The sequence below is a fragment of the Chiloscyllium plagiosum genome, chromosome 9 (genome assembly GCF_004010195.1).
Source record: "Chiloscyllium plagiosum isolate BGI_BamShark_2017 chromosome 9, ASM401019v2, whole genome shotgun sequence".
NCBI lineage: Eukaryota > Metazoa > Chordata > Chondrichthyes > Orectolobiformes > Hemiscylliidae > Chiloscyllium > Chiloscyllium plagiosum.
The window spans coordinates 87,463,922-87,486,487 of record NC_057718.1 but is presented as its reverse complement, the minus strand read 5'-3'; the positions used below and the strand labels follow the sequence as shown (position 1 = coordinate 87,486,487).

Genomic DNA, 22,566 nt, shown 5'->3' with positions numbered 1-22,566 from the left:
CAACGTAACAGGTCAATAGAGGGGTGATATTAACTCCTGGTGGTGGTTGAAAACAGAAGATGCTGATTCACCATCACCCATGAAATGTTTTGGTGCTATGTCCCCATTCGGCCAGGGACATGCATGGGACAGTCTCCTTGTGAAGGCAGAGTAGAATATTTTGCTTTTAAATGAAGGAGGAGTTTAAGCTCACAACACTCAACTGTCTTCACTGGAATAAAGGTGAACAGTAAGTACATCGAGTAAAGTCAAATCATGATCCACATTCCGTGTACTCAGCTGTGCCCCGACTTTGTAATCTTCGTGGCCCAGGTTTTGAATGTACAGATCTGATATCAACATGGTTTCATAATTTAGCTATTGAGAAGTGCAAATCTTGGACACAGGTCAGAGCTAGATAACCAAAAGGTCAGTTGACATTAGATGATGATATGGAACTCCTCAAAAGCTTCATGCTTAATCAAAAATTCAACAATCTGCAGTTGCTGTTAAATAGGCTTGATTAAGAGCAGGACTGAGAAATACAGCAGCTGCTGTAGCACTCCATAAAAAAGTATTTTATAAAGCATTACAGGCTGTGAATAGAAATAGACCTGGCAACATATGGGAAGAAATTACTAAACAGCAGTAATAACACAGGCTTCTGATGGAGGAGGAAGCATTCAACATCTAGGGCTGTGAACTTGGCTTCACATCCTGGAATGGAAAAATAGCCAAATTTATGCGCTATTAATTAAAACTGTTGCTTATATTGATTACAGAAAGTTTATCTTGGAAGTGCAAGAAGTAAATTATAGCTGAGTTATTATGGCTTCATTAAGGGGAGGTCATGTATGAGAAACCCGTTGGAATTCTTCAAAGAGGTAAACAAGCAAATTAGATAAAGGAAAGCAGTGGATGCGATCCGTCCGGAATTCCAGAAGGCCTTTCACAAGGTCCTGCACAGCAGGCTGAGATAAAATAAGAACCCGTGGTGTTAGGGGCAAGGTACTGGCTAGCTGGGAGAAGGCAGAGAATAGGGATAAAGAGGTCTTTTTCAGAATGGTAGCCGATGACGAGTGGAGTTCTGCATGGGTCCGTGCTGGCTCAAATGAACTGAGGGCATCGGTGCTAAGTGTGCAGATTACAAAGACAGATGAGTGACAGGTAATGTTGAAGAAATGGGGAGGCTGCAGAAGGCCCTGGACAGCTAGGAGAGTGGACAAACAAGTGGCAGATGATGTATAATGTGGCAAGTGCGAGGTTTTGCACTTTGGTAGGCAGAATAGAGGCATAGACTATTTTCTAAACAGGGAAAGACTTTGGAAATCTGAAGCACAAAGGGGCTTGGGAGTCCTAGTCAGGGTTCTATTAAGCTAAACATGCAAGTTCAGTTGGCAGTTAGGAAGGCAAATGGGCTAGATTATAAGAGCAGAAATGTCTGCTGAGGCTGTATAAGATTTTGGTCAGACTGCATTTGGAATACTGAAAGCAGTTTTGGGTCCTGCCAACAATGGAATGGAGGAAGAATGGGATGTGTTGGAGGGGATCCAGAGAAGGTTTACAAGAATGATCCCAAGGATAAAGGGCCTGTCATATGTGGAGTGGTTGAGGTCTCTAGGTCTGTGCTTGATTGCGCCGGGGGGGGGGGCGAGAAGCCGGGGGGGGAAGAGAGAACCTGATTGAAACCTACAGAATACTAAGAGAACAGGGCAGAATGGATGTGGAGATGTTTTCATGAGCACAGACTAGGACACAAGACCACAGCCTCAGTGAAAAAACAACTCTTTAGAATGGAGATGAGGAGGAATTTCTTCTGCCAGAGGGTGGCAAATCAGTGGAACTCATTGCTGCAGAAGGCTGTGGGGGCCAAGTCATTGAGTGTATTTAAGACAGAGATAGATAGGTTCTTGATTGGTAGGGAACCAAGGGCGGCACGGTGGCACAGTGGTTAGCACTGCTGCCTCACAGCGCCAGAGACCCGGGTTCAATTCCCGCCTCAGGCGACTGACTGTGTGGAGTTTGCACGTTCTCCCCGTGTCTGCGTGGGTTTCCTCCGGGTGCTCCGGTTTCCTCCCACAGTCCAAAGATGTGCAGGTCAGGTGAATTGGACATGCTAAATTGCCTGTAGTGTTCGGTAAGGGGTAAATGTAGGGGTATGGGTGGGTTGCACTTTGGCGGGGCGGTGTGGACTTGTTGGGCCGAAGGGCCTGTTTCCACACTAAGTAATCTAATCTAATCAAGGGTTATGGAGAGAAGGAGAATGGGATTCAGAAACATATCAACCGGTGATTGAATGGTGGATCAGACATGACAAGTCAAATGGCCTAATTCTGCTTGCGTCTTATCTTACAATGGTTAAGGAGTCAGAACAATTGTCAGGCATTCTGAATTGTTGATGAGGTGACATCACCACCTACCCTTAAAGCAGAGTGTAGCAGGCCTAATACATATGTAATGACATATGAATTATGAAGAAGAAAAAAATCCACAGTGGCCCTGAAGCCTGTGCAAACATTCCTAAGATCATGGCCAATCTGATTACTCCATGTCTGTTCAGATTCAATAAACTTTCATACCTTCACTCATCAAGAATGTAACTATCCCACCTTAAAAGTATGCAAAGGCTCTGTCTCCACTTCCTTTTGAGGAGGTTCTGAAGACATATGACATTGTAAAAACATTCTCATCCATCTTAAATGAGCTACCCCTTATTTTTACATGATAACCCTGAGGGGAAACATCCTTTCCACATCCACTGTCAACATGTCTCAGGATTTTTGTGTTTCAAACAAGTCACCACATAATGTACTGTTTTTCCAATGGATACAAGCAGAGCCTAACCTTTCCAATTTTCCCTTATATCATACAATCCAATTATTAGTCTAGTAAACCTTCCCTGAACTGCATCCAACACATTTACATCCTTCCTTTAATAAAGAGACTAATACTGTACACTGTTCTCTAGATGTGGTCCATCAATCCCCTGTATAAATGAAGTGTAACCTTTCTTTTCCCACGTGGTTCCCCTTTCAAACAATAACTTTTATTAGCTTTCCTAATTACCTCCTATATCTGCAGATGGACCCTTAGAGACTCAAACTAGGACCCCCAGACTGATCAGAAGTTCTGCAATCTTTCAATATTTTGATAAGCTTCCTTATTGTTTGTCAAAATTGACATTTCACATTACATGCTATTTGCCAGATCATTGACCATTCATTTAACATATCTAAATCCTCTTGTAACCTATCTTCTCTTTAATGACCTGCCAAAGACCATGTCGGGAAAACATCCCCCATAAAATTATTTAGCAGTGGGTTCCAAAATCTTGATTCAGCAATAGTTGAAGATCGAAAATATTTGTCCATATTGGGGTGACACAGGCACCTTGGAGCAGAATTCAGGTGTGATTGAGTTTCCATGTAACTGTTGCTCTCATCTTTGAGTGGTGGAAGTCCAAGGTTTGTGAGGAAGTGCCATGGTTTTGATTGCATGCTTTTTCAGACAATAATGTTATGGCTAAACAAAAGAAACGTCAACTTCTCATTTGTTGAACTCACTATAGCATGATGCGTACCTACTCTCTTCCTCAATCTCATTCTTGAATAATTACAAAGGTTGGTGCTTATAGACAGACCAGTGAACAGAACTTAATATTACTATAGTAACAGCAATACCACAAAAACAAGGTTCATTCAAACTTCAAGTGCTATCAGCATAGACTGGTGGATCAGCATGTACCACTAAGTTTTGATTTTCAGTTACATACAAATAGTAGCACAAAGATCACTTTAACACCAGGTGGCACGTCAGTGTTCACACTTACCCAAGTCAGGCTTCAGTTCAGTCGGCAAGCTTAGTTTTCTTGACATCTTCGCTGAAAAAAACCCACAGAAAGTTAGGTTGAGGCAACCCGATACACACTAACATTGAAGTGTGAAGTCATAAACCAACATATTTCCTTGACAATTCAAGACCTCTTAATTCATACCACAGGGTTAACACAAGCCAGGATTCCAAAAAGTGAGTTGCCGTACAGCTTTTCTGGATAGCTTTTCCTTTCAGGCATTAAGAAACGCAAGATGCAACAACTTAGAGATACCCATTACCCTCTTGAACCTTCCTCCACTCTTCCATTTGACTCCATTCCCTCTCCAAACTCCACCTCCATTTGTGTATTTATATCCCTTCTGATCTTCTGCTCTCTGAAGCTGAACATTCTGTACTTTGCAAAGGTCTTAGTTTTATCCCTCTGAGCTCCCACCATGATGTTGAACTCTTGTTCTGTCACCTTTGCTTCCATGCTCATTTCTTTGGACAAGAGTCCACTCTGTTCCACAGATCCCTTCACCTGCCTCCAACATTTTTCCCTACACCTGGCCTGTTACCTCCACTTGATCTGTTTGAGAACTGTCCATATGACAATTGTTGCCTCAATTTCTCTGCTCCCTTATCCATTCCAACTAACCACCCCCCGAACTGAGTGCACTCCATACTCTCAGATCCAACCTTGACTTTGTAATCAAGCCTTCTGACAAGGGTAGTGCTGTTATTTGTTGGCACACTAATCTTTACATCGTGGAGGCTGAGTACCAACTCTCAGACACCCCCTCTTCCACAGCCACTCCCCAAAGACCATGATGTCATAATGGAACACTATGCTATTGTGTCCACAACTGTCACTAAACTCATTTCATCTAGAAATCTACCCTCAACTGCCTCCAAGCTCTCAGTCTGCCAACCCAATATAGCCCGCTTCTACTTCCTTCCCAAGATCCAAACAAAACATCTGCCAGCGCAGACTCATGGGTTCTGAGAGAGAGAGAGAGAGGGGCAGGCAGAAACAATTTTCTTCCACTTGTCCAGTCCATTCCTGCTTATATCCGTAATACTCCTGGCGCTTTATGTCAGTTTCAGAATTTCCAGTTTGCACAATCCACCACGGACATGCAATCTCTTTGCACATCTATCCCCCATCAGGATGGTCTCAGGGTTGTCCAGTTCTTCCTGGGGCCTGAATCATCCCCAGCCTCCATCACCCTCCTCTGCCTGGCCAATTTTGTCCTCACTGAATAACTGCTCCTTTAGTTCCTCCAACTTTCTTCAGGTCAAAGGAGTGGCTTTGGAGACCCAGATGGGCCCCAGTTTTGCCAGTCTATGTGGGGTATGTGGAACATTCCTTGTTCCAGTCCTACTCTGGCCCAACCCACAACACTTTCTCCAGTATATTGATTACATCATCAGTGCTGGTTCCCTCTCTTCTCCAGAATTGCAAACATTTGTTGATTTCGCTTCCAATTTCCACCCTGCTCTCACCTTCACCATGTCCATTTCTGAGTCCTCCTTTCTCTTCCTTGACGGTTTTCATTTCTGGGGTAGGCTGGCCACTAATTCAAGCCACCAATTTCCCACAGTTACCTTGACTATACATCCTCACATCCTGATTCCTGTAAAGATTCTATACCATTCTCCTAAATGCTCCGTCTCCGCCGCATCTGTTCTGGTGATGCCAAATTTGACTCCAAAATGTCGACCTCCTTCTTCAATTGGGAATTCTCCACAAGCCTGGTCAATAGGGCCCTCAACTATGTCTGACCCATCTCTCTCATTTCTGCCCTCACCCACCTTCCCTTCCATTACAGCAATAGGGTTCCCAACATCCCTCCAGAATCCACATCTGATGAATCATCAGCAGTATTTCTGCGACCTCCGGCAGGATGCCACAGCCAGCACCTGGAGGAAACCCACGCAGACACAGGGAGAATGTGCAAACTCCACATAGAGTCGCCTGAGGCGGGAATTGAACCCAGGTCTCTGGCGCTGTGAGGCAGCAGTACTAACCACTGTGCCATCCACTTTGGTCAATCCAATCTACTGTATTTGCTGCTCACATAGTGCTCTTGGTAACACCTAGGAGATGAAGGGTAGCTGGGTGACCGTTTCATACAACACCAATGTTGTCTGCAAAGATGACCCTAACCCTCCAGTTGCTTGCCACTTCAATATACTGTTTCCTGGCCAACATCTGTGTCTTTGGCTTACTGCAGTGCTCCAGTGAAGCTCAATGCAAGATGGAAGAACAGCACCTCATGTTTTGCTTGGGAATCCTGCAGTCTTCTGGACTATCAATTTGAGGGCTTTAGCACCTTTTCCCATGTCCTCATACCAACTCCCACTCACTAGGCCTTGTCAGACCATAGACTGATTCCACAAATGATTTGTTGTCAGCCATTAATTGTCCCCATTAACAGCTACCCATTATCCCATGTTTCCCTCTCTCTTTGGGCTCCATCTCCATTCGCCTATCTACCAATGTTTCCTACCTAAAATTGGTTCTGAAGGTCCACTGGACTCTAAACATTAACTTGGCTTTCTCTCCACAGATGCTGCCAAACCTAAGCTTTTCCAGCAATTTGTTTTTGTTGTTGCACACTGCTGCTTTTCAAAGTTTACTTTAGTGTATAATAGCAATTCTGAAGTGTTTTCCTAACACACAATGTGCTCAGTTTAATGAATTACGAAACAGCACACTCAGCTTTTTTCAGTACATCAACTACTTGTATTTTGTAGACGTTTTAACTTAGGAAAGCCCGCCAAAAGACCAATTATCAGAAGGAATTTTTTTTCAACACATGTTATGACATGTGAATAAGAGCTTTACTAGTCATGTAGGTTTTAAGGAATTCCCCAAAAGGAGATGATGTAGTGCAGAAAGATTTAGCGAGGAAATGTAGAGTTCACAGCCAAGGCATAGTTGCTAATGGTGGTGAAAATAAAGTCCAATACGCTCAAGAGTCTAGAATTGGATAGGCATCGATTTTACAGGAATGAAGGGATGAAATTATAAGGGAATCTAAAAATCTGGGTGGAATTTTGAATCTCAGTGTTTGCCAGACCTGAAGCAAAGTAAGTTAGCAGACATAAGGCAGAAGTATGAATAAGAATCCAACTTTGAATGTGATTTTATGGCTATAACTGAATAGATAGAAATGGAACCATATGTGGACAACAAAGGGAGTACTGAAGGAGGATGATATGGTCAACAAGTCAAAAAAATGTCATTTGCAAAAAATATATGAGAGCTATTTCAGTACGGGGGCACTGGTGGGAATCAGAATGAAAGGGTTCCTAAATATAGTTGCAGGCAATGTAGTAGCAATATTAGAAGGTAGCAACACATTCAGGGCACTTTGAGAACATAGTGATGTTACGAGTTAGGAAACAGTTTACAAACAAAATGAAGGAGGGCATTTTCTGATGAAAAATTGAAGAATAAGGATACAATACCGTACAAGGGAACCATTAACATCAGGTAAAGAGTTGGTTAGTGAAGAATCAGGTGAGAATAGAGTTGAGGGAGGAGGTGGATTGCATAATCAGGATGAGCTTGGAGAGAACTTGAAGGAAGATAGCAGAGTTCAGGGCTAGGGCAACATTGAGGGAAAGTTTAATTTGGGTTGGGTGGGATAAACAAAGTGTCAGGGATAACTGACTAGATAGTTTCAATTTTGGAGCCAACAGGTGCATGAGTCCAGACATTCCTCCATATCTGGGAGAAAGTGAGGACTGCAGATGCTGGAGGTCAGAGATGATGAAGGGCTTATTTCCAAAATGTCTATTCTCCTGCTCCTTGGATGCTGCCTGACCTGCTGTTTTTTTCAGCACCACACTCTCAATTCCTCCATATCTGCGAGGATTCCATTCCGGAGAATCCTCACGAATGATGAAATTCATGAGTGCAGAGCTAGTTATTTTACCTGCGGATGTGGATTTTTGTTGAGACTTATTTTTTGGCACAAATAGACAAACTTGTAATTTGTAATTTTGCAGATACAGAGGATTTACTGTACCTCAGAGAGGGTGGGGGAGAAGGATTTAAGACAACACTTTATAATGGAGATGAGAAGTCTGGGACTGCTTTAGGCAGGTTGATCCTGGAATTGGAAACAGTTTTATAGATGAGGAGGAACTTATTTGTGGTGCTTTATGTAGTCCAGTTAGATTTGGCATGACAGTGTCCCCAAAATAAATGTTCAAATTTGCATTCTACTGGTTTTAATGAGGCGGCCAATTCTCTCCCATTAAAATACAATGACAGTTCATGAACTCATTTTGAATGTAGCAATATACCCCCCATGAGTAGAACCCGAAAGCTTCTTTCCATTTCTTTGAAACTCAACAATCTACTCTTACCATTGAAATACAAGGCAACTTTTACAACTGTATGTCGAACTCAAATATATCCATTCCCCAGAATATAATTTTTGCAGTTATATTTGGAATTCACCAACACATTCTCCTTCCACTTGAATACAAAGTTGTGCATGCATTGGCATTTGCAAGAACTATACCCAACATTTTGCAATCCCCCGCTGTCAACTAAAGCAGATTATGCAGGGGCTAAATACCATTTGTAGCCTGTTCAGAATCTTTAGTGAGACTATGGTTGCATCCCGGTACAACCAAATTTAGAATGTACATAGAAGCAGTGGAAAATTAATGAATTGGTAGCAAAATGATGAACATTAGCAAACAGTGTAATATCAAATGTTTAAAAAAGCTTTAAAGATGGCCTTTTGATGACAGTAAGCTATGTTTCTAATTAACAAATAAATGAGTCATGAGACCATAAAAAATAACAAAATTAGGCCATGTAACCTCAAGTCTGCTCTGTTATTCGATAAGATCATGAATGATCTACTTTATTCCAATTTCCTGCCCTAAACATATTTCTCCTGATTTTCTCTTTGTCTAAAAATCTATAATTCTGTCTTGTATATACTCAACAGCTAACCATATGTAATCCTCAGAGGTAAATAACTCTAAAGATTTACAACCATCTGGGTGAACAGATTTTCCTCATTTCAGTCCAAGTTATACAATCTTTAATGGGAAGAACATCTACACTATGATGCCAGAAGGAGTAAAAAAATTCCAGATTTTCAAATGGGCTAAGAGGACCGAGCAGGGAATTGGGACTGATTGGATTGGTCTGCAAGAAGATAGCAAGGGAATGATGGGCCAAAAGGTCCAATTGTGCCATAAGTGGTTATGACTCTAAGCCCTATAAAAACTTTGTACACTTCACCTCTTATTCTTTTCAACTCAGGATAATACAGTCCCATTAACTTGGACCAGTGAATTAAACAGCAGGAAAATTGAACAGTGGTCAACGTAATGAAGAATTTATGGAATGTACCCATGCAATGTGCATTAAGAAAAACAGTAACAGAATTTAGCTGCTGCCAATGATTTGTCACAAGATTCCCAATTAATAGGAAACTTCAAAACTAGGCTAATAATGTAGTGGAATGTTACTCAAGTTTTTTTAAAAATACATACAGCATATGATCTCAGGAAATGATATAACTTTGGGCACCCTAACATCAACATATGCTGAAGATCATTCAGAGAAATACAGGAAGTGTAATTTTGGGACTTATATCTCAATATAGACAAAGAAACTGCAATTAGCATTACAGGAAATAGGACTTTATTTGCAGCTCTTTAATCTATCTGCAGAGGAACTTACATGTTTGCATTTCTTATCCATTACTTTTAGAAGACAAATGTATGTTAACCTGCAATTAACTGGTTGAATCTTTTATAAACTAGACAAATCACAACTAATAGACGCTGTGAATAAACAAACAGCGAATAGAATGAAAATCCATTTTTAACACGAGAAATATCAACAGAGTCAACTAGTAAGAGCTTGGAGTATATTAATGGAATAATTTGAAAACACTTTTCCTCTTCAATCTGCCCAGATCTATAACAATTAATATGAAATATTTCGCATATAAATATCCAACAACCACTTTTGCATATTTCATTATGTCTGCACTAGAGTGTCAAATTCAACTTAAACCACGCTTCCCTATAATATACACTGAAACAACTATAGGCTATGCAGTCCCTTAAACCTGGCCTACTATTCAATGACATCACTGTCAATCTGTTCCTTAACCTTATTTACCAATCTTGTTTCCATATCCCTTAACGCACTAACTTTAAATAAATGTATCAATCTCTATTCTTAAATTTTCTTGTGGAAGAAGATGTAATTCAAAATTACACATTTTCCATAAAAGGTACAATATCCTCTGCCTTAAGTAATACCAAATTGCACAATGTCAACCACTGTAGATAGACTTAATGGTCTTTTTGTGGTGTACATTTCTGTGATAAACAGAATCCCATAATTTCTAGTTTGAGCAAGTTTAATTGTCTTTGTACTATGCAGAACTTATGGATAATTAAGGACATCCATGCATTTTTACAACGTTTGGAATGGAGAACAGTGGCAAGAAATGTATTTATCACTGGAGGGGCAAATCAACTGATATCTTTATATTGCAAAACAGTTGACCAAATCACCTGAGAGGCAAAAGAGTAATTCAAGAATCCTAAGTAGAAATTTCAGAGACACAAAATTTGGAGACTTGTAGTCTCTTTTGTTTATAGATAGAAATCTAAGATACTTTCAACTGTGATACTTCAGGGAAACAATATTTCAAGAATGTGCTTGCTGGAGAGTGAAAACCGAAGACACTTCTTTTAAAATTCTTACATTATTGTGTATTTTGCTTTCACTTCTACAACCCAACTACAAAATTCTCAAGCTCCCCTCACTGTCAATGGATTTGCTCTTACTGCTGCCAACCATAGGATGCCACTTTGCTACTAAACTCCAAACATTTTTCCAATGTCATAAAATCTCCAAGAAATCCACTGTATCACTATCAAACTCTGGGTCATTAAACCCCCGATAAGGCTCTGTAACCCTAGAACGACCAAGACAGTGCTCCTTAGGTGGCAACGTTTGTTATTGATATCACTCTCAATTGAGATAGTTCACATATTAAACATCCACTCCAGACACTGACATCTATATGCAGCACTGAGCCTGTGGCACTTACAAGGGGATGCATCTTCCATATGATCATCAAACCAAGACCCCATTTGTTTTATTTCACGTAAGAGATAACATCTCTTTGCACTATGCAAAGAACAACAGGAGACCCTCGCTTATGTTCTGGCCAATATTTATCCGTTAACAATCATAACTAAAACTAAGATGATTTAATTTGAACTCATTGCACTGCAGGAGATTCCAGACTACAAACAGACTACTGATTTCTATGTTATCACAGTCAAAACAATACTTTGAAAGTACTTAAGTTGCTAAGCACACAGACATTCTGAGATTATAAAAGTCATGGTACACATTCAAACTTCAGGTCCTTGTAGCACAATAATATTGTCTTACCTCTGGGCCAGAAGATCCCAGTTAAAATCCCATCAACTCCAGAGGAATGTCACAACATACATGGACAAGTTGACTAAAAATATCTGTACATTTAAAATTTTCCTTTTCCTAAATCCCAGAAACTCATTCTTTCATGCAGGCACCTCATTCTCTCCTCCTGTTTCCATCAACAAAACCACCTCTGGCGAACCTTCAGAAATCCCACTCCAACAACAAACTTAAAGCCTTCCCTTCCTATCTCACTAATTATTGAACTACCTTGAAAATTTGTTAGATTTCATGGGCTTCAAATAAAGACAACTGATAAAATGAAATACATAATGAAAAAATATTGATGTCATTCATGTTTTGTTTAGAGAACAGACATGTGGACTTATAGATTCAGCAAATTGATTTGGGTTGGTATTGTAGTGTGCAATGAAACAAAAGACACCTTCTGTTTCGCCTGATTTTGGTTTGGTGGTTGTTCAAATTCAGGCCAAATACATATGGAGTTTAAAAGCTAGCTACTGTAAAATCTTTGCCCCAGCCTAAAATCATACAAATATGTTATTGTTGCCTAAGCTTCTGGAAAGTAACCTAGCCAACTGATTCGAATATAGGAAATGATGTGTGATGCATTCTTGTGTATGGCAACCAGTTAGTAATCTTTTGAATTTGGCAGAGAATGTGTCAATGCTAAGAAGCAACAGTTTTCAGGAATAATTAAGACATTGATCAGAATAAAATTCACATAACTGATTTGAAACTTTCAAGTGCTGGGTCAGACTGATTTTCGTTCTGACAATAGCAAGAAGCAGATGGTCAAGTCCTATTAAGTGCTGATTTACGTGCAGGAATACTGCTCTAAATATATTATGATTGACATTCCCTTTCAGCTGCTCAGTGGCTTGCTACCTTGGGGACGACTTTGACAAATTGCAATGCTAAGCAGACTTTCAATATACAACTTAAATATTTATAAATAATGGTCTAAAATAAAACCATGTTTTACGTATAACGCTTTTGGAAAAATATTTAGTGCCTCGAAATACCATCCCTGTTTTTAAAAAGTAGAATAGTTAACTTGAATGTCCCTCAGATTTAACTATTTCGAGAGAGACAGGGTTGGGAGGAAGCAGGGGGAAAAGATCCAGAGAGCAAGTGAGTGAGAGAAAAGGTGGGGGGAGAATGGTGAAAGAATCCACGGAAGCAATAATAATTGGAAATGCACGTCAGATCAGAAGAGCACAATATTCCAGAAGGTTGAAGGGCTGGAGGACATTACAAAGATAGAAATGATCAAGGTGAGGGATTTGAAAACAAGGATTAATCAAGACTTTGCTTGAATAGGAGACAATTTCGATAAGTAAGCACAGAACATGAGGCTAATTAAGATTTGGGCAGAAGTGTGGCTGACAGCAAGTTTATGGAAGGTAGAGTAGAGACCAGTCACAATGTGCTAGAAAGGTCACATAAAGAGGTAACAACAGATAAATGAATGGGGTTAATCACAGAAAAAAAAAGACGAGTGCAAAGTCTGATGATCTCTTGGGGTGGACAATAGTTAAGGTGCAAATGTGATTGGTAGTTCATCTTGGGGTCAAAAAAACCAAATTATGTGAACAGTGTGGTTCAGTTTCACATTGTTACTGATGAAAGAAGTGGAGTCAGCAAGTGGGAAGTGGAATTTTGATTTGAATTTGAATGACTTTCTAATTATTAACAGATGAAAATTTTAGTTTACTAAGTACTGGATGTTGTATATGCAGTTCAATAGTTTAGCAACTGAGGAGGAGTCAAGGGAGGTGTCAGTGAGGTATAGCTACACAGATGGCTAACGGCTACCATTCTTTCTTCTCTTCGCTGGCTAAGATCTGTTGAACTCAAAGGAACATTTCAACAACCCCAACTGTTCTAGTATGGCCCCAACATAAATCCTTAACCTCAGTTTGTTGACAGCCACAGCCATATGACATAACATTTTCTCTGACTATGAGCAATTCCACAGAAGATTTACTAGAATTGCTGGAGAGTTTTTTTTGACAAGGTGAATACAATAGAATATAGAGATCTGATCAGAGATGATAACCCTCACTATTCTTATCTGACAAATCATGTCATAATTTGTACAGGTAGTAGTTCAACGTACCACTCTTGATGAGATCTGCCACTTATCCTGAGTGTAAGAGTGGAGATACAATATTATTTAATCCTTATATAATTTGAGTGAGGGCTTAGACTTGCATTTTTTGTCATCTTTTATTGGCATTTATATTTCTAGTTCTATTGGTTATTGTCAGTTCAAATAATTAGCGGTGTTTCCAATATATATAAAGAAGTGTTCTACCATGAATGGCATATTTTTGATCCAAAGACATACCATTTTGCTGCTATATTAGACAGGAAGGTAGACATAAACATATAGCAGGTAAGAATAAGCAATGGAGGTAGTAGGGCAGATGAATAAAGCATAAGGGATTGTGGGCTATATAAAAAGAAACCTAAGGTAAAAATAAAGTGAGCACGCTGTGGTGAACCGTTACAAAACAAAGGTTTAGAACATTCAACAGGAGTATCCTATTCATTTGAGCACCAGATATGCAGTCAGAGAAGTTGTAGAAAAGGTTTATGAGCATTGTTCTCAGAATGAGGGAAATCATTTGCATGGATAGATTAGTGAAATTGGAACTGCTGTCTGAGTTGTCCAAGAGTTTTGATAAGAGCTATTCAAAATTATCATAAGTACAATAATAAGGATTGATAGGGAAACTTATGTTTCAATTAGTCAAAGACTGAAAACCAGATCAGTTGGATTTAAAGTGATTGGCAAGAGAAGCAATAGCATATTGGGAGAAACATCTTCATGCAATAATGATTCAGATCTGGAATGCATTGTGTGTGTCGTGGAAGTAGATTCCAACAAGGCTTTTAGCAGAGAACTTAATTATCCAAAAAAAAACATGCAGGGGCCTGGGGAAGATGGAAGACTGGGACAATGTGTGCTGTTGTGGTGAAGAAGCAGTACAGACATTACAGGCTAAAATGATTTCCTTTAGTTCTGTAACCATTCTACGAATCTATAATCAATTATACAATACACTAAAATTCAATTTCTTTTAAAGGGGTTTAGGAATAGAGAAAATCACATTTGTTATGATGCAAAATGAGGCCACGTGGCCCATCATGCCTGCAGCGGCTCTCTCAATGAAGAACATAATTTAGTACCATGCTCTTACCTTTTCCACGTAACCAAGATATTATTTAAATATAAACAATCTAAATGCCCTCCTTGAATGCCTCAATTAAACTAACTCCCCTATACTTCCAGGCAGTATATTCCAGACTTTAACTACTGAGAAAGTTTCTCATATTACTTTTATTGCAATTTACCTTGTGCCTATAATCTCAGGAGTGACCTTATTATGAGAGGGGAACCATTTTTCCCTATTGGCGCTGTCCAGCCTCCCCTCAATTTTGAAAACTATCATTTCTAGCCTTTCCAATCCAAATAAGTCCCAATTTCTCCAAGCTATCTTCATAACTGAAGTTTCTATTAAACCTCTTCTGCAAAATTCCCTAAAACGCGACACTTAGAACTGTACATAATAATCCAGGCTTCAACAAATTCAGCATAACCTGCTTAGTGATTTACCTGATGCCTCTATCAATAAAGCCAACAGTACTGTACTGTGTTAAGGTAATTTTGAAAGTATTTTTAGCCATTTTAATTTTTTCTTGGAAGTGCAACTCTACAGATATCAAAGCGGTGTTCTTTCAATGTCACCTACTCAAGAGGAAAGTATTCTCACAGCTACCTAAGAAAGTAGCAGTAATTAGAGAGGAGGCTCTGGAAATTGCATAAATGCATTTATGAGTTAAATTATGCTTTTTAGGTGACATTTTTTAAAAAGGGCAGCTCTGTAAACATGAGGTGTTTCCATGGATGCAGGAATCACCGATGTTCTATTGGCATTATAAAGGAAAACTTCTAGGCATCTTTATGATGCACGTCAATGACTTTTTGTGGGGTAGACCAATGATTTTGATGAAATAATTATCATTTGAAATCAGCAAGGCATTACTTTAAAGCAGATGCGAAAAAGGGGAAAAACATCTAAACTTAGGGGGTAGGTACGTATCATCAATTATCAGATTTTTTCACAACAGCAATGCCTCCAAAGAAAAATCATTTAAAGTTTAAGAACAATTTCTCACCGTCTAAGAGTGGGCACCTGACATTGTGTTTGTTATTAATATCTACGTATCCTTACATAAATACTATTGTTTTCTTCAAAGAAAGGGAATCTGTTGTTGTTAGAAATGCAAGTCCCTTGAAGGGTAAAACAGAATAGTTCCAGAGTTGAGAGCAGGTAACACTCACTGGAATTTGCATTTAAGAGCTGGGTTCTTCCCCAGTGGTGGCTAGCTCCTGGACAGGGAAGTGTTCCAAAAGGGAAAAGTGGAAACTGGCGTTTATGCTCAAATATAAGTTTACAATAAAACTCTCGTATATTTCAGAATTTTTGCTGCCTAATTCAACATATGGATATAGGTCTGTTAACAGATTGTTCACTCTCTCGGTATTTTATCTGACCCTTAACTGAGCTTCTGACTGATCATCATTTTTAACTCCAACACTGACGACTTACAACTTTTACAGTACCCATCTTTACCCCACATCAGGTCATCTCCTGTTGGCACACTAATCTATCCTTTAGTTAGCTTGGAAGTCAACTGCTCCAATACTCTGCTAGCCAGCTTCCCACCTTCCCTTCTCAGTAAACTAAAGCTCCTCTAAAGCTCTGCTGCCTATGTCTTAAGTTCCATTTTTGTTTCCCACACGTTGGTTCCCAGTGTAACAGTATCAACAATGTTAGATTTTGTACCCTTGGGGTTGGATCATTCAATTATTATATTGCTCTTTTTTGTGTGTAATCTTCTCTAGCCATAGAACAGTTGAGATTGCTGCAAAGTCTTCCCTTCTGGATTCTTGACGATCTCTTTTGTCTCTCCAATGGCAGCTGTACCACCAGGTTCTTATGTTGATAATCTCTCTCTTAAGCCTCTTTGCATCTCCACCCATCCCTCATTTGAGATATTTCTTCAAAGGTACTTTTTTGACCAATCATTTAGTTATCTGCACAAACACTTCCTAAAGTGGCTCAGTTCCAAATACCTTGGGACATATTAGGTTAAAAAAAGTTGCAGTATAAATACAAGTTTAAAGCTGGATCCTAGCTGACGAGAATTGACGGGAGGACAGGAAAAATGCTGGAAGTGACTGCAGCAGCTCTGGAAACAGAATTGACATGTGTATGGAACCATCCATATGCACTAAGTAGTTGGAGGGTGGGAGAAAATCAAATATCAAATTCAGCAAAGAAGAATGCCATGCCTCCGAAAGAAATTACAAGTGGACTTTTGATAGAAAACCTCGACTCAGAACAAAAACCATGGTGATGTCATTTCAGAACCAGTTGAAGAAATACATATCTTACAATAACTCAGTAGGAATTTTTCATACAGGTAGAAGTTTCTTCTACAAAAAAAAACTGCATTGAACATTAGGAATTTGTTACTAAGAATATCAAACTTGTAGAAGAAAGTACGGAGGAGCAGTACGTTCTTTGACTGAATCACAAATAGCTTCCACCTGGGTTCCCTTTTTAGATGTGAATGACTAAGCAAGACTTTAGCAAATCAGTTGGATTTTTTAAAAAATGTATCATCAAATCAAGGAAGAGTAAGTTGGGTACATTTATATATCTAGTTGCATGTACAATGACAAAGTAGTGGCATTGAAATATTGCACTAAAACAGTACAGGGAGAGAGTATAAATGCATACTATGTACAAAAAGATTAATATATTAAAGCTTGCAAGACCTTGTTAACATTTTCAATTTCAAATCCACATTTATATTGGAAATAGATGGAAACTTGTAAGTTTTAACAACATTTTCCCAAACAATGTAATGTCATTACATGTGAGAAACTGTCAAACCTTAAGTTTACATCAACAGCTTTCAGCACAAATATGGACATCATTTATAATAGGAACAGAGAAACAAAATAAACAACAAATGGCTGTAAGATGGAGAGGAATTTATGCATGCACCTTCATCTAATTATCTCCCAGCTTCTAACCTCACAAACTCATGATTATACACCTTCTATGCAATGCCAAGGGACAGCAACCGGTATACATGAATATTGTAGTTCAAATGTTCTGTTCAGGTTTTCCACTAGATAGATGAATAGCCACCAAGATGCAAGTGCTTTTCTGTTACCAGAATTTAACAATTTGTTTGCACTTTTAATATTTATTCTTGCAATAAATAGTATCACAAGCCATACAAACTCAGAGCTGTGCTTGCTTCTATTTTTGCCAGAGGAATCAAGTGCAAAAAGAACTGAACCTCCAAAAATTGCATAATTTACCAGTTCAAAGTGAACTAAAATACACACATTTAAAATGAAATATCACTTGTTCTAAAAAGGGCATTGAAAATATTTTAATACCTTGGTTTCCCCTTATTGGTTTTACAATTGTTGAATGATTACTTTTAATAGAATTTCACAATGATTCTATAAACTCATCTGTCAGCTTTTTTTTAAAAAGAAAATACTACCATCTTAATTTATGGAATTATTCTCATACAAATAATAAAAACAGCAGGATCTGGGAGAAGCAATTAAAAATAATTTGTATGATGATCAAACCGCCGATTACAGTTTGAGATGACACCAATCCCAAATTAATAAACAAAGTGATCAAACACAATCATGCACTGCGTCCCAGATCAGAAACAGCCCAAAGCACGGAGTGCAGATTAGAAAAGCCACCAAGCACGATCCTTTGATTATTTGCATTTTGGTTAGTGCTTCAAAAAGAAAGGCATTAGTAAATTATGGAATTATTACTTCATACCTATATCAGATACTACGGTCTTGGATAATTTTCTGCTTTTGATTTTCACTGGAAAAGCATAATATTTGATATGTGAATAAAAAAAAACTTAATTCCAAAACCAAAATAAAATCTGAGAACTGAAATTATATTGCACCAGAATAATACTATACCCCTTTCTATAAAGTTAGGCAATTTTTGTTCATCTTCAGAATTGCATGAAGAGGTAGAACCTATACAGGAATATATGGACAATGTATTAAATACAAAACAGCACAAGCATTTCATCTTCCTGTCATATAATCTAGACTTAAATATATAAGGTGCAAACGTGAGCTTCTTTCATACAATATGATGGTATGACACACTGAGATGTACATGTTTCTCCATAAAGGGATATCCTTGAGGAATTCAGAAGGAAGGATCATCTCATTCCCCCTCTCCATGCATTACAAAATTCTGACTGTACCAAGTATATCTTTAGAATTTATTTGAAGCATTAGCAGTGGTCACTTCCAAACAAACAGTCACTTGACATCTGGAGTGAATTCTCCCTCAAATAATTATGCATCTTTGTTGGGGGGAGAAAAGAAAGCTTGAGGTATAAAGCTATTCAGGACAGTCCTCCTCCTTTTTTCAATTTTGCCAATTTTACTTGGGATTGCCAAAACACTGGCCGATCAGCCTTCACCATTTCTTCTCGTCATTCACTCAGTCTTCTTCCAGTCTGCCGCTTTAAGTCTCTTGCCATTAGATTGTTCCAACTGTCAGGTGCTCCCCGTCCCTCTTTTTTGACAGTCCAACTTACTCCATGTCTCACTCCATGAAGTAAACCATACCACTTTAACCCTCTGCTCTACTGCTTTCTTTGATGCATCCGAAATTTTCACTGACCCCTTAATGTACTTGTTTGTGATCTTGGCCTTTCTCATCAGAACATTTAATTACAAGAAAAATACATGAAAGTGTAACAAGGCAATGTTAAAATATTAACATTACATTAGGATCTATAAACATTAAAAATCCTGAAGACAGTGGTTCCTTCTTGACGAGAGTTCAGGAGCCATCATCTAATGAAGTCCATTTCCCTATCATTCAGTCGATGTTAGAAACACATATCCCTTCAAAGGCCAGCCAGAACAGCTCCAGAGTTGATTGAGAACAGATGAAAATTCATTTGATCTTCTGTTTAGATACAGATGAAGGAAGCTTTTATCTCCCTTGAGATAATATCCTTACTACTGGACCAGGAAGCCGGGATTCAAGTTTCACTTGCTTGAGAGGTGGGTCATAACATCTGACCAGGGTGATTAAATACTGTTTTATTAAAATAAGAATCCAGACCTTGGAGTCTTGTGGCACAGTGGTATCATTCCCTACATCTGAGCTAGAACATCCAAGTTCAAGCTCAAAGCGTGCCTGAACAGGTTGATTTAAAAAATAAGAGTCAGATAATATAATTGGCTGAACACATAACCTGATAAGGACTTAACACAGAGAGCTCGTTCCTACACAGAGTAGGAACAAATTACTGCAGATAGTGGAATCTGTATTGAAAACAACACATATTGGAGATCACAGCAAATTGGGCAGCATCCATGGAGAGACAGCAAGTTAATGTTTTGAGTCTAGTTGACTCTTCATCAGAGCTGAAGTGTGAAGGACAGTATTCATGCTATAGTTTGGGGACGGGGGAAGTGGGTGTAGGGTGCTGGTGGAGACAAGATGTTAATAATTTACATTAAGTGTTTGGAATATGAGAAATGCAGAACAATGATGCATCTCCTGCCAGACTTGAAAGGACAGTAAGTGAAATGGGGGAGGGGAGGACATGATAGTTAAAAGACAGAAATGGTTCACAGTTTAAAGGTGCTAAACTCAATATTGAGTCCAGGAGGCTGTAAAAGTACGTGGTCTGAAAATGAGATATTGTTCCTCCAGATTGTGCTGTGCTTCACTGGAATGCTGCAGCATGCCCTGGATTGACATGTGGGCAAGTGAGCAGGATGCTGTGTTAAAATGACTGGCCATGGGAAGGTCTGGGTCTTACTTGCACTCAGACTGAAGATACTCTGCAAAGTGGGAACCCAGTCTGCATCTGGTTTCTCCAATGTAGAGTAGGTCACATTGGGTGCAGTGAATACAATACACAAGATTGGAGGAGGTACAGATGAAATGCTGCTTCCCCTGGAAAGACTGTTTAGGCACTTGGATGATGAGTAGGGAGGAAGTGAAAGGGCAGGTGTTGCACCCTCTGTGGTTACATGGAAAGGTGCTTGTGGGGACTGGGGGCGGAAACAGGTGCTGGCGGTTGTGGAATGGACTAGGGTGTCCCGGAGTGAACAATCCCTGCGAAAGGCAGACAGCGGAGAGTGAGGGGAAGATGGTTTGGTGGTGGGGCTCTGTTGGTGTTGCCCGAAATGCAGAGAATAATCCTTTGAATATGGAGGCTGGTGGGATGGTGAGGACAAGGGGAACCCAATTACACTACTGCGAGTGATCGGAAGGGGCAAGGCCAGAAGTATGGTGATAGATTGGATGCGGTTGAGGGCCCTGTCAACCACGTTAGGTGGGAAACCACTGTCATGGAAGAAGCAAACCATGTCAGCAGCATTGTTTTGGAAGGTGGCATCATCCAGACAGATGCGATGTAGGTGAAGGAACTGGGAGAATGGGATGGAGTCCCTGCAGGGTGTGAGGTGTGATGAACTGTAGTAAAGGTAGCTATGGGAGTCCATGGGTTTGTAGTGGATAGCAATGGACAGTTTATTTCCTGAAATGGAGATACAGGGATCAAGGAAAGGAAGGAAAGTATCATAAATTGACAATGTGAAAGTTATAGAGGAGTGAAAACTGGTGGCAAAATGAAGTTTTCAGGTCTTGGTGGGAGCATGAAGTGGCACCGGAGCGGTCATCAATGTACTGAAAAAAGGTTGTGGGAGGGGGCCAGTGTAAGACTCGAACAAGGATTGTTCCACATACCCCATAAAGAGGGTGACACATAACTGGGACCCATGTGGATGCCCATAGCCACTCCTCTGACTTTACAGAATTGAGATGAACTGAAGGAGAAATTGTTCAGTGATATAATAAGTTCAGTCAAGTGGAGGAGAGTGAAGGAGGATAGAGCTTGTTCAGGCCTCTGGTCAAGGAAGCAGAGAACACTCAGACCATCCTGGTGGGGAATGGAGGTATACAGGGATTGGACATCCATGATGAACAGGAGACAAAACAGCACAAACTGGAAGAGCAACATCTCATCTTCAGACTAGGCACTTTACAGCGTTCTGGATTTAATACGGAGTTCAACAGCATCAAATTGTGAACCATTTCATTCCTTTCTTTTAGCTGATCATGTTGCCCCCTCCCCCATCCCACTTACTGTCCTTGCAAGTCTGGCAGGAGGTACACCATTGTTCTGTCATTCTCACATTCTGACCACAATGTAAATTACTAACATCTTTTCTCCACCAGCACCCTACACCCACCACCTCACCAAATCTCACCTCCCCACCCAAAAAAAAAGCATAAATGCTGTCCCTCCACTTCTACTCTGAAGAGTCATCTAGGCTCAAAATGCTAGCTTGCTCTCTCTCCATGGATGCTGCCTGACCTACTGTGATCTCCAGCATTTGTTGTTTCCTACCTGGGAGCATGTGTATACACGTTGTGGCATAGTGTCCAGATAAGGAAAGTTCAAAACTGGTGTTTGTGCTATGTATTTACAGTAAGTCCCTTGTAAATTTATGGATATCTTTCAATAATACATTATAACATTATGTATGATAAAGTATACAAACGTGGATCTCAACCAGGGCAGAAAAGAAAGGAAGAATGCTGACAATCAGAAGATAAAGATCAACATTAAAACTAGCAAATGGAACACTGTAAACAAAGACCAATTTTTTTGATGGGGCATTCTATTGCACTATTTATAGTTAACCAGAAAATAGGGCATTTTAGAATGAATATAGCACCTCATCCAGATAACTTGCAACTACAAGTCTTTCAGATGAGACATTAAAGTAATTACTCTATCATATGACTAGATAAAACTGCATGGCTCTATTTGAAGAAAACATGCAAGTTCTCCTCAATATAGTATTCATATGTTTGAGATGGTGGCAATGGAGTAGCAGCGTATAGTGTGGGCTCCTTAGACCAGGAGCCTATTGCTTATCTACCCATGTGGGCGGCACGGTGGTTAGCACTGCTGCCTCACAGCGCCAGGGACCCGGGTTCAATTCCTGCCTCAGGCGACTGACTGTGTGGAGTTTGCACATTTGCCCCGTGTCTGCGTGGGTTTCCTCCGGGTGCTCTGACTTCCTCCCACGGTCCAAAGATGTGCAGGTCAGATGAATTGGTCATGCTAAATTGCCCGTAGTGTTAGGTAAAGGGGTAAATGTAGGGATATGGGTGGGT

General features: G+C 39.7%; 1 protein-coding gene across 6 annotated transcripts in view; it reads right to left on the bottom strand.

Moving 5' to 3' along the window:
• Nucleotides 1-22,566, bottom strand: part of stxbp5a (syntaxin binding protein 5a (tomosyn)) — a 236,745-nt gene that overhangs the window by 42,456 nt on the left and 171,723 nt on the right. For 3 of the 6 annotated variants that reach the window (XM_043696459.1, XM_043696460.1, XM_043696462.1), the window contains exons 20-22: nucleotides 18,318-18,377; nucleotides 18,166-18,213; nucleotides 3,809-3,859 (exon numbers count right to left, since the gene is read on the bottom strand). The exons of 1 other annotated variant lie outside the window; for it this stretch is intronic. In XM_043696459.1, the coding sequence (XP_043552394.1) occupies nucleotides 3,809-3,859; nucleotides 18,166-18,213; nucleotides 18,318-18,377 (159 nt within the window). The remainder of the gene's footprint in view (nucleotides 1-3,808; nucleotides 3,860-18,165; nucleotides 18,214-18,317; nucleotides 18,378-22,566) is intronic. 2 more of the 6 variants (XM_043696461.1, XM_043696463.1) reach the window with 1 other exon arrangement.